General features: G+C 46.9%; 1 protein-coding gene across 1 annotated transcript; it reads left to right on the forward strand.

Moving 5' to 3' along the window:
- Positions 1-520: 520 nt before the first annotated feature.
- On the forward strand, positions 521-6942 carry LOC137353105 (ADP-ribosylation factor 6-like). Its single transcript, XM_068019098.1, has one exon. The coding sequence runs from the start codon at positions 1026-1028 to the stop codon at positions 1551-1553; it is 528 nt and encodes a 175-aa protein (XP_067875199.1). The 5' UTR covers positions 521-1025; the 3' UTR covers positions 1554-6942.
- The last annotated feature ends 6488 nt before the right edge of the window (positions 6943-13430 follow it).

Genomic DNA, 13430 nt, shown 5'->3' on the forward strand with positions numbered 1-13430 from the left:
AATCAGCAGGGGAGAAACTTGACCAGGTTTTTCCACCCCTGATGTTCAGCGTCCCCTTCTGGGATGTGCACGGGTAAGGGCATCAGGTGAGTGCTCCCATGGTTGAACTGCCGGGGTAACAGCGAGATCTGCTGGCGCCAACAATCTTTGACCGATCTATATGTGGTCCTTGACGATTAAAAGAAAAGGAATGACAAGTTGGTTGAGGTATCAGAGGGTGAAACCACACCCCAATAAAGCCCTTCAGAAAGGGGGGGGGGCAGAATAATGAGTATGTGCAGTCGTGCATAATATTCAAATATATACACCAAGAAACACAAGGCGAGTTATTTTGCTAAATGAGAATGCACAGCATTCAAATGCATTGGTGAAACTGAATATTTTTCTGACGTCTAAATGTTCTAGCAACCCGCCTAATGCACCACGGAAATACGAGAAAAAAAAAGAGGCGGTGGCCAACACAATGCAAAGCCACCTTAAGAGAGGGCGGGCAGTGCCATTTTAAAAGTTGCAGAGTGGGAGGTGGGGTAAGTGGATGAGGAGTGAGTGTTTGCGCATGCTCGGTCCCTTGCTGTAATCTACATCCGCGCCCTTTCCTCTCCGGGGCTCGGAGTTCAGTTTCAGATAGATTTTAAAAAAAATCAAAGATTTTTTTCTTTCTTTAACTTAAAAGGGGGGGGGGAAAGACCCCAAGAGGATGAAATGCATTAAATATGAAGCGAGGGGACAGCAGCAGTGCGGAAGCGGACGGGTGAAATTGTGAATTGAAGCGTTGGTTACAATTTGGATACTTTGTATCAAAGGGCCTGAAACGGATCACACAACGTTCCATTGAAACTCAACGTTCCATTGATCGGCGCCGCCGCCCGCAGACATCGCTGTGCTCGCCTTCTTTTGCCTTTATTTCACCTAGGGCAACCCGAAATTTGTGACCCTCTCCCTACCCCACCTCCCCTCCCCCTTTTTCCTTCCCTCCCTCTTCCCCCTCCCCTCCCCTCTCCCTTCCCCACCCCACCGCACCGAAGATGGGCAGCGCGTTTGCCAAGATATTCGGCAGCAAGGAGATGAGGATCCTGATGCTGGGCTTAGACGCGGCGGGCAAGACCACCATCCTGTACAAGCTGAAGCTGGGCCAGTCCGTCACCACCATCCCCACGGTGGGCTTCAACGTGGAGACGGTCACCTACAAGAACGTGAAGTTCAACGTGTGGGACGTCGGCGGCCAGGATAAGATCAGGCCGCTGTGGCGGCACTACTACACGGGCACGCAGGGGTTAATCTTCGTGGTGGACTGCGCCGACCGCGATCGCATCGACGAGGCCAAGCAGGAGCTGCACCGGATCATCAACGACCGCGAGATGAGGGATGCCATCATTCTGATCTTCGCCAACAAGCAGGATCTGCCTGATGCCATGAAGCCACACGAGATCCAGGAGAAGCTGGGGTTGACCAGGATCAGGGACAGGAATTGGTACGTGCAGCCGTCCTGCGCCACCTCGGGAGACGGACTCCATGAGGGACTCACCTGGCTAAATTCAAATTACAAATCCTAACTGCGGCAGAGAGAAGACGCCCGGGATTCTTCTCTGAGCCGACTCGGTTGGCTTGAACCTTTATAGAGAAATCCTAACTTGTACAAGACACAGAAAAAAAAAAAGTTTAATGAAAATGTAATTTGTTTTTCGCTTGGGGAGGGAGGGGGAAAAGAGGAATTTTCCAACTGGTTAATTGTGACCTCCAGGCTGTCTGATCAGTCGGGTCCAATCCAGCCCGGGGCTGAAAAGTTAACAGGGAAAAGCATAGAGATTTAAGGAGGAGGGAGGGGAGGAAGTCACCTACATACAACGGCTATGCAACGGTGGGAGAGATTCTGTCCACTCGGCTGTTTGGTGACACATCTCTATAATTACAATAGGCTGCTTGTTTTTTTTTCTGGTTTTCAATTGATTCATTATATGACATACACTTCCCTATCGTACTATGCAAGAGATATGTGTGTTTGAGCAATTTCAGTGGGAGATACTTGCTAATGCAGTCTCCCTACAAGCCCCCCCCCACTCTCCCTCTTCTGATTTGTGATCTCCATAAATAAATCAAACCATTAATCTCTCGGATCTAAATTGTGATTCTCGACTGTAATTGACAGCAGTCTGGCTTGGGGTGTCTGGATGGCTAGCTTGAAGTTATTTTTGTAACAGATTTATATCAAATGAGTGTGTCTGCTAAGGGGGGTTTAATCAAAAATTCCCCTCCCCAAATTTTAAATTGCATTGTGTTGCTGATGGCAGTTTGGGTCATTTTTCCTGGCCTCCTAATGGAACAAAACCAGTCCTGGCTGGTAAGTGCACTTGTCAAGTGATGTAGCAGTTTTCCACTGTGATGCTCTGTGTGGCTGAAAAGGCTGCCAAATATATTCTCACACGGGAAGAATATCCATTCTCGTGACATATAGCAGGGGTGGGAACCTTCAGGAGGGGAGAGGGGTCCAATTTAATTCAAAGACTGCTTCTTGCTTTCCCCGATGAATTCTAGAGTTGTGACATGTAGAAGGAGGCTCTTTGGCCCATCGAGTCCATGCCAGCTCTCAAATGCTTATAATTTATAAACATTGTTTCTTCACACCCACCCCAAATAATGAATGAATGAACGAATGACCACTCCCTTTGTGTGTTAACTTTGGGAGGGAGGAGCAAGAACATAGCAACAGGAGGGAGGGGGTGGTGGGGTGGCATTCAGCCCCTTGAGCCTGTTCCACTATTCTGTTAGAATGTGGCTAATCTGGATCTCTACTCCAGTTACATTTGCTCCGTATCCCTTGATAGATTTTTATCAGGCAAGGCTATCGATCTCAGCCTTGAAAGCTCCAGTTGCCCAAGTATTGTCAACCATTTGGGGGAAGTAAGTTCCTGTTTTCCACAGTCTCTTTTTGTGAGCAGAAGTGCTTCCTGATTTTTTTTCCCCCTCTTTTCTCCTCCATAGCCTAGTTTTGATTTTAATGCTCTATCCCCTTCTGGACTCTGCCACTTATCTACTCTATCAAATCCCTTTACCATTTTAAAGACCTTTTGATTATGCCACCCATCAACCTTTTAAACTCAAGGAAATACAAGTCAAGATTTATGCAATTAATCTTCCTAGTTGAACCCTTTAGGCCCTGGTATCGTTCTGTAGATCAGCATGGCACAAACTCATTGCTGTCTGTTACTACCTCCCCCCTCCTAAAATGGAAAGTGCTCATATATGAATCCCAGGAGAGGACAGAATTGGGCTCTGCTGTGATGCTCCCTAATGACGAATAGCCTGCTGAAATTCAAATGTCCAGGCCTTCCTCAAAGTATGGCAAGGTACTGGGGGAGGTGCATCGTGTGCACCTATCAGCAGAGAAGGGAAGACAATTAAAGGGGATGAGGAAAGTCATGCCCACTATCAGTGCGGAATACTCCATTGGGGTTAGGGTTAAAGGCTTGGGTGCGAATGATGGGAGACCGAGTTTTGGGATGTGGTTGTGAGCTGCTTTCAGAATGATTTAGGTATTACTTGCCTTTCTAAGAGGAAGTTTAAAATTAGTTCTGCATTCTAGGGGATGGGTTTCAGGTAACTTCCTCTGATATTACAGTAGAATTTAGGGTGCGTTGTCAAAACAACCGATGTGAACTTGCTTAAACACAGCTGGAGTTATTCAGTCTACTTAAAGGTGTTTACTCAGGGCTCTTCTCTAAGCAAATTGGTCTGGGTTTTCCTTTTATCTGAACCTTGTTCCGCAGATGCTGATGGGATAGGGTGCTGTTGCCCAGTGTGACCATCCAGACTGGAAGGTCCCAGTGTAGCTTCCAAGCCTCTGCTACATAACTTGAACCCAGCTGAGGGGCTGGTGGGACTTCTGCCAGTGACCTTCTGGGAAAGTGGGGTGGAAATATCGCCCGATTCCACTCCCAATCACTGTCAGGGCTGTCAGGTAAAGAGTAACAGGAATCATCCCCAGAGGCTGTAGGTACCTGTGGAATCGCGTATCCCAGCAATTGTCAGTATCTGGAGGAGGGGAGAAAATAATTGGAACGCGAAGGAAATAATGCCACAGGTTTTTAAATCAGTTCTGGATCTCCACAGCCATCTTGTGTTGGGCGTGAGAGCTTGTCTGTGATGTTTCCTGTTCTAAGTGACTTAGAGCACATGGTAATGCAGAGCTGCCATCCTTACCTCCTAATTCTTGTTTTCACTGGTGAAACCCTGCACTTACAGCTCCTCCCAGCCTGCTCTGAAAGATTTCCAATGCAAAGCCCTTTTAGATTAGCCGGTACAATAATTGGAGGGGGAGGGGGATAAGGAATAGTATCCATGCAGTACTATTTAATTAGCAGTAGGCGTCGCTACAGAGCACTTTCAGTCCATGCCATTGATACCTAGTGGAAGATTATAGGATTGGCACTGTCAGCATTTAGGTTCATGCCCTGCAAAGGGTCTTTCCATTCAAATAATTACATTGTCAACATTTTTTAAGAAATTCCATTTTGAGGCCTCCTTGTGTTGTACAATGCTATACTGGTGGGTGGCAGCAGAGAAATGCAGGAGGTAGGTTGGCTGCTGACTTCACCATGACATCTCAGTTTCTGGGAGGAGGGTGAATGCCAGGTGCATTCAGAAGAGAAGGTGGAGGTTGATTCAGCCTGTGCCATCCCTGAATTGAGCAGTATGTGTGCGATAGGTCAGTTGCCTGACCTTGGTGTGATAAAAGGGGAGGTGGAAGGTGTGTGATGTGAATAACCTGGTGAGGTCTGGGAGTTCTTACTTTTTTTTTTGTTCTGAAGATCATTTTATGTAAGGGCAGAGTCTCTGCATCAGCCTTTAATGTCGCAAAGTGGACCCTCATCAGTATAGTTTCAAGAGTAAGACTGTGTTGTGCCAAAATAGGTGACACGCTAAAGGTCCCCAGCTTCAATCAGCAATTTAGTGAAGGATACAGATTGATGCTTTCCGCTGGCAATGAAGTGTACTGTATGTCCCCTTCTAGACTTCCTGTCTACTTCGTAAAGCACTGAGCGACCGGTTACCTTTAAAGGGTTCTGGGGTGTGACCCTGCTATGTACTTTGCACAGCAGCCTCACAGAGTCTGTGCCCAGTTCCACAATCTGCACTGAACTGTCGCAAATGGCTAGTTTTTAGTATCTTTTCAAAAGCCCAGTCCCGCACGGCTACTTACAGTTTCAAAATTGAAATTGAGGACTGGGTCAAACATCAGGGACCTGGATTTAAATCCAGTGAAATAAATCCGAGGAGGGTCACCTCAAGTTGTTGGGTGAGCACGGGCCTGCAGCGCAATGCTGTCTGATTGAGCACCAAATTGTCAGTCTTGCTCCATGGAATGTTTGTGTGCAAGATGACCATGCCAATGGTGCAGTAATGCCGACTGTTCTGAGGTTGGGGCACTGTTTTAGGGAAGAGGGAGCATAACATTAACCCGTATCATTGCTGACCTGGGCGTGTTTGGGACAATGTAGAGAAAGCTTTATTCTGTATCTAACCTGTGATGTTCCTGCCCTGTGAGTGTTTGATGGGAGAGTGAAAAGGAGCTCTACCCTGTATTGTACTTGCCCTGGGGATGTAGGGGGAAGTTTACTTTGCACATAACATTTACTGTACCTGCCTCATAAGTTCTGGATGCTGACACTGGTATAGAAATTCTGCAGCACCATGATGGAACATAAACGCTAAAGAAAATTGGAGGTTTTGGGACGCAACTGCTGTAAATTTAGCCTCAATAAAGACTTGCACCTGTTAATTCTGTGGGAGTTCTCTTGATCACTTGGCGCAGCTTGGGCGTAAGATCGGGGGAAACCCTGGGGGCAGTGGTGCAAAAGGCCGCCTGCGTTGATTCACTGGGGTTTCCGCCAAATCTGCAGTGCACAATTGCAGAACCACCGTGCAATTTGCACCCCTTCTGATGTTCAGCCAAGGAGCCCTGGGTGACACAAGTCAGTAGCTGTCCTAATGACCCTGAAAGAGAGCAGTGTGCGCATGGGTAGGGTTGCCAACTCTAGCTGAGGGTTTCACTACATGACCTCCTCCTTTCACCTGCTCCGCCCTCACATTCCTTCCCATTGCTCACCTACCATGTGGACTCTCAGTGCAATGCCTCCCCAAGGCCAATGGGGAAGCCAACAGGCTCATTGGTTGATTCTTGACTATTGGCCAAATGGCCTTTTCTTCCACATCTCCAACATGTTCATAATTAATGTATAAAAGCATTGAAATAATTCTTTAATGCTGCAATAATTTTTCTCCTGGGTTTTGCTGCCAGCAGTGTGCTGAAGACTAATCTTCAATTCCTGGAGAACCCAGGACCATCTGGGGGGGCTGGGAACCCTAGGCTGTGGTGTGACGCAGCCATGGGGAAGGTAATTGAAGCGTACTATTGCGTGCGCAAGCTGTTTCCCTTATCCCTTTGAATGCTGATAGAGTCTGTTGCAGTGTAGTTACTGGGATCATCCTCCCTTGGTGCTGCTATCACTCTTGGTCTATTGAAAAAAAATAAAAATTATATGTATAAAAAATGTTCGTGGTGAATTTTCAGATTGGGAATGTGATTTTTGGGAAACGGAATTCTGTTTGCAATGAAAAAATGGTCACATGAGGAACTGTCTCGAGTCCAAAGGGGAGTCTGATGCCTTGTGTGGTGCCACAGTGCTTAGCTCCAGACACTTGGGGAGAGCTGGCCGTGCTTTTATTTGCAAAATGAATACGCAAACAGAACTGGTGGTACCCACTGGGACAAGTCCACAACAAGAGGGCTGATCGACAGGCGACTGTTAGAACTGAAACAAGCAACGTTAGCGAGAAGAGGAGAAAAGAATTGGATGCTTTGGATAGACTATCATTGCAGACTCTTATAGAAATGTGGACTTTTCCTAAAGGATAATTGTCTGTGAATAAACTCAAATCCCTGAATCCTGGGTGGTTTATTTTATTTTGTTGTGCAGTGTTGGTGTTTCCATGGATTGTGATGGAGGGAAGTTTTGTGGAGGCTCTGGCTCCTGCTGGAGGACAGTTCCTGGAATCTTACAGCACAGGAGGAGGCCATTCGGCGTGCCCACCCTTTGACAGAGTCTCCAATTAGTTGCCCTTCCCCTGCTCTTCCCCCATAGCCCTGCACATGTTTTCCGTTTCAAGTATTTATTGAACTGCCTTTTGAAAGTTTACTATTGAATCTGCCTCCACTGCCCTTTGCGGAATGCGTTCCAGATCATCATAACTTGCTGCATTAAAAAAAAATTCTCATCTCCCCTCTGCTTCTTGTGACAATTATTTTAAATATGTATCCTCTGGTTACTGACTCTCTGGACAGTGGAAACAGCTTCTCTCTACTCGTATCAACGCCTTCATCATTTTGAATGTCTATTAAATCTCATCAGCTTCTCTGTTCTAAGGAGAACAATCCCAGCTTCTCCAGTCTCTCCACAGAACTGAACCCTCGTCCCTAGTACCATTCCGGTTAATCTGCCTCTGCACCCTCTCCATGGCCTTGGCATCCTTCCAGGGGCATCAGCCTCTCCCTGTGACCTTGTCTCAAGGGCCACTTTTCCATGCGTGAGCCCAGTTGGTGAGTATTGACAGGCTCTTTGGGTGGAGTATCGCACTAGCTCCCACTCCCATCCCCAGTTCTACCCGTGTGACCACACGCTCCATTGGGAATGACTGAATGAGAATTGTGAGCCCTGATTGATACCCACTCTCACTGACCCTCCCTTGGGCTACTGAGGTGATTTGTGTTCCTAATAGTGCCCTAGTTAGGAGCATGCCTAGACTTAACACTAGGCATGGAACCTGGAACTCTCCCCAGCTCTTTGGATCAGCCCCACACTCTCGTTCTATTTGACCCAGTGTGATTGGTTGCATTGCCGACTGCTCAATCTGAGCCACCAGAATCACAATAGAAACCATTTATTGATCAGTTGGTGAAATGTAAGAACTAACTTGCATTTCTGTTCTGCCTCTTGCAGCCTCAGGGTGTCCCAAAGCACTTCACAGCCAATGAAGTGTGGTCACTGCTGTAATGCAGGAAATGTGGCAGCCAATTTGTGCACAGCAAGATCCCATAAATAGCAACGTGATAAAAGACCAGATCATCTGTTTTGGTGATATTGGTTGAGGGATAAATAGTGACCAGGCCACCAGGTAGAACTTCCCTGCTGTTCAAGATGGTGCCTTTTTATGCCCATCTGAGAGGACCAAATGGACCTTGGTTTAACATCTGATACAAAAGGTGGCACTCCAACAGTGCCACACTGGGGAGTCAGACTGGATTATGTGCTCGGGTCTCTGGAGTTGGACCTGAACTCTCAAATCTTCTGGCATAGTGTGCTATCCGGTGAGCCAAACACACCTATTCATTGGTTAGCTAGTCAGATAGATGTGAGCTCGAACAAGGGAGGTGAAAAATCATCCCGACTTCCTGCTCCCCTGATCACTGAGCTTTGCTGGAGTGTGCACAGGATATATGCAGGCACAGTTTGCTGGGTTAGTGTATGCTAATGTGTTCGTTTTACAGTGGGAGACTGCACTAGGCAGTCTGACTCAGGAAATTCACTGCAGAACTGGAATCCAGAAGTGGAGCAATGAGGGTCACCTTCAGTATGGAGCTTTTTACACACCCTGCACATTCTGATGTGACTCTCCTGTCTGATTTTCCCCTCACACAGCCCTTTAGCAGAACACCGCAGGTTCCAGGTGCTCCCTGTTAACTCCTTCATGATCAATCTGCCCTGTTGGAACTGGAGTGAGAGGTTACAATTTTGAAGAAAAGTTGAGGCTTTTCCACAGACCAAGAAGGTTAAGGGAGGATTTCATAGAGGTTTGCAAAATTATGAAGAGAATTTTAAGAATGTAAACAGTAAATGATTGATTTCGCTGGTTGAATAGTTAACTAGGAGGCACAGACTGAAGATTATCACTAGATGAACAAATTTGGAGTCAAAAGATTTTTTTCCACAGAGGATAGTCAGATAATGGAATATTTTAACACAGCTGCTAATATGTCAGAACATTATTTAAAAGCAAATTTGATAGATATTTGAAAAGGAGGAACAAAAAAAGGTACATAGAGGGGAAGTGAAAGGGGATTAGAGCAGACAGGTCCAGTTGAAGAGCCAACACGATAGGCCACCTAGCCTCCTTCTGTGCTGCAATTTCCATGATTTCTACATGAGTACGATGCTTTCATTTTACAAAGAGGCAATGATTTCCCTTTAAGGTAGATGGAAAACCAGCCAGGGGCCCTGCTCCTGAGGGGAAAGCAGCCAGGGGCCCTGCTCCTGAGGGGAAAGCAGCCAGGAGCCCTGCTCCTGAGGGGAAAGCAGCCAGGGCCCCTGCTCCTGAGGGGAAAGCAGCCAGGGCCCCTGCTCCTGAGGGGAAAGCAGCCAGGGCCCCTGCTCCTGAGGGGAAAGCAGCCAGGAGCCCTGCTCCTGAGGGGAAAGCAGCCAGGGCCCCTGCTCCTGAGGGGAAAGCAGCCAGGGCCCCTGCTCCTGAGGGAAAAGCAGCCAGGGGTCCTGCTCCTGAGGGGAAAGCAGCCAGGGCCCCTGCTCCTGAGGGAATAGCAGCCAGGGGCCCTTCTGCTGGTTGGTAATCAGTGCTCTTACCTTTACTCTAATGGAGGTACTGGAGGCTGTTTAGCTTCAGTAATTTAAGTAAAAAAATGCTGTAAATTTAATATTTTAAAGGAAAAGTCACAATATCCTCAATGGCTGATTACATTGTCCAGTGTGGGACCAGGCCAAGGAGGCCCCAGTGGTCAGTACCTCTCTATGCTGAGAGAGTGGAACATCAGCCTGCTTTCCTGCCTCTGACTACAGTCCAGTGACCTTTGCTGGAAAGTCTTGTGTGTGCATGGATGTGAATTGTGGACAGGATCAGGCCATGCTTTGATGCCCTCCATGGCTAATTGGCCTGCTGACACACACAGTAGGAATAGTCACAGAGGGTGTCTGGAAGCCATGCACTCAAACCCTAGCAACAGGCAGTGCCTTAGGGCAGACAGGGAAAAGACTGGGGAGTGGGTGGAAGGCCCAAAAATCACTGTTTATGAAAGTAACACCCTCTTTAATTATAGATCTGGTACTGTCCTAATGCATGGAATAGGTCAGTGTGAAATACTGAGCTCGTGCTGACTGGTCTTAATTAGTCAAATAATTCATTAATGATTAATTATCACCATCCTAATGTTATGTGACCCATGAGTGACATACAGACTGCTATTTGTCACTCCAATGTCACATGGCATCTTTACAGTGTCAGCTGTCAAAACAAAACTCCAGTGCCTCAAATGTTTCTTCTGATGTGTGCAGTGTCTCCCCTGCATTGTGGCAGGGAGATGTAGTGCAACAGGTTCAAAGGTGGGATAGAAAGAGTTAACAAGCTGGGGCTATTTTCACTAGAAAAAGAGAAGACTAATAAAGGTCTTTAAAATTATGAATGGGTTGGATGGCGTAGTCACAGAACATGTTTCCACTTGTAAGGGAAGGTGAAGCTAGGGGCCATAAATATAAGATAGTCACTAACAAATTCAATAAGCCTATAGCTCTGTTGTGGTTCTGTTACTGGAGTAGGAATCCAGGGAACAGAAGTTTCCATCCCACCGTGGCAGTTTGAGAATTTGAATTCAGCCTTTTTGTTTGGACATAAAGTGAATCAGGGGAGAGGGTGGGAAAGTAAAACTGTAGAGGATCAGCCACTATCCTATTGAATGACGGAGCAGGTTTGAGGGGCCTACTCCTGCTCTTATTTCTTATGTTCTGATAAGGGACTCAGGAGAAATTGTTTCACCCAGAGAGGAGGTGTTGCTGCCAAGGCCAGCATTTGTTGCCGATCCCTAATTGCCCTTGAGAAGGTGGTGGTGAGCTGCCTTCTTGAACTACTGAAGGTACGCTCTCAACGTGGTTAGGGAGGGAGTTCCAGGATTTTGACCCAGCGACAGTGAAGAAGAAATGGCGATATATTTCCAAGTCAGGATGGTGTGAAACCTGGAGGGGACCTTACTGATGTTCCCATGTGCCACTGCCCTTGATCTTCTAGGTGGTAGTGAGAAGCCTTGGAGAGTTGTTGCAGTACATATTGGTGGAACCCAGAGATCTCAGAGGGTTTGTGGGGCTGGAGTGTGTTACAGAGGCCATGGAGGCTTTTGAACACGAGGATAAGAATTTTCAAGTCGAGGCGTTGCAAAACTGGGAGCCAATGTAGGTCACAGATCACAGGGGTGATGGGCGAACGGACCCAGTGCAAGTCAGGATGTTTTGGATGAGCTCATGTTTACAGGAAATGGGAGGCAGGCCAGGAAAGCAATAGAATAGCACAAACCAAACCATTCTTTCCCCAACACCCGTCCGTTCTGGGACTGGGACACTGGTGGGGGCTCAGGATCTTTGGTGGATTGGGGTTGGGGCTAAGTAGCAGCACCCCCTACCTGCGTACCTAGTGCTCAGCTGATTTGAAACAGGTCATGTGCTGCAGTTCCACAATGGAGGAGGCTTGGTAACAATGTTAAAGGGACAGTCCACCCCTTGGCAATCTGCCAAGTTTACAGAGGCATGTAATGAATGCTTCAAGACAGTCACTAGGCAAAATAACCTCAGGGTGGGGTCAGGAAGAGAGGACAAAGCCCTCTCCACCACATTCCAGCTCCTGGACTGCCCTTCGTGTTATTGGCTCCAAGTTAAAGGGTTAGTAAGCCCACACGACCAGGCTGCAGTTTCAGATGGTCAGTCTGCTGGGACTGATGTAAAATTGCCACGGCAATGATGGAAGAGGAGAAGAGAGTGCAATCGACATGAGTCCAGTTGAGCTCCTGCATTCTCAACATGACTCATTGGTTTTATCTGTGACATCACGCTTTACCTATTCGTCCAGCCACTCTTACATACGTTCTTTGCACACAAGTGCACACTCACACACAGGACAGGTCGCCAATCCGCATGACACTGTTAGAACCTGTGGGTTACACTACAAGAGGGGGAACCAGTTCACTTCTGCGCAGAGCCGAGAGTTCTTGTTACCAAGGTTCTTGTAACGTGCAGGCTTTCTTGTCTTTGAGCAGAGAGGCGGCCAGATTGTCCCTATCTGTGAGGTATTGAACTTTAATCCCAGTTGCTGTGTCCTAATAAACCCGAAAGTGAGTAGCAATGAGCTGTGAGATCCACCTCTTCTAATTATCTTAATTGGTGTTTTAGTCAGCTTGACTCATTGTATTCTAGGCTTGGTTAGGCATGTGTAGATGTGCATATCCCAATAATTACTGGCAGTGATAATGTACCTATCCAGCCTAAGACCCAATGTAACATATCCACACATTTCCTGGTGTCTCTCCCTATCTTTCCTTCCCGCAAATTGCTTTGGGACGTCCTGAGGTGGTGAAAGGTGCTATATAAATGCAAGTCTTTCTTCTTTCAAGCTGCCTGTATTCACAATTTGCACAATGGAGGAAATAGATGCTCTTTGCTTGATATTTTGAGTATTTATTGGGCCAAGAGTACAAGTTGGCAGGCGTACAGCATAAGATGGCAGCATATAGGATTTGAAGGGATGAGTATGAAAATGTTTGGGCATAGTTATATCTCCCGTTGTACCTCTTTCATTACAATTGGCTATATGTGGCCTTGAGTTCTTACTCAAACCAGAAGTGAGCTTCAAACAGTATTTGTTGAGGTCAGCCTCGTCTCAATGGTAATGCTTTTGCCTCTGAGCCAGAAGTTTTGTGGGTTCAAGTTCCACTCCAGGAACGTGAGCCTGTAATCTAGGCTGACACTTCAGTGGTGGGCTGAGAGAGTACTGCACTGTCTTTCAAATGAAATGTTTTTCACTTTTCAAACAAGAGCATAGAGTTCTCCGAGTGTCCTGGGCATTGTCTAATCCTTACCGAACAATACCAGAAACAGAGGGAGGTGCTGTACTGTCAGGTAGGACGTTAACCCGAGGCCCCGTCCATCCTCTTGGACGGAACAGGCCACACTTCAAAAAAAAAGTACTTCATTGGCTATAAAGCGCTTTGGGATGTCCCGAAATGGTGAAAGGCGCTATATAAATGCAAGTTCTGCTTTCCTCTGATAGCCTGGTCCACCAAACCACTTGCTTCCACCTCTGTAACATCACTGACTTTAAATTAGGGGCATTTCCTCTTGCACGCATTCTTTTATACATCGTACCACCTCCAGGCGCTTATCCATTGTCTCTCGAGATAAGGAGGCCAAAGAAAAAAAAAACATTAGGGGGAAGATATTATTTGTCAGATGTGCTATTCTTACAGTGATTGTGAACTCGGTTGAATCGGTAATGATCCACAAAGCTGCTCTTTGGTACAAATCTGCTGCAGCTGCCTGTCAAACAGGAAGTGTGGGTTCAATACCATGATCTCATTAGTAGTTAGCAGCATAACTTGCCTCTTTTACATC

Source organism: Heterodontus francisci, chromosome 40, assembly GCF_036365525.1.
Source record: "Heterodontus francisci isolate sHetFra1 chromosome 40, sHetFra1.hap1, whole genome shotgun sequence".
NCBI classification, from domain to species: Eukaryota; Metazoa; Chordata; class Chondrichthyes; order Heterodontiformes; family Heterodontidae; genus Heterodontus; species Heterodontus francisci.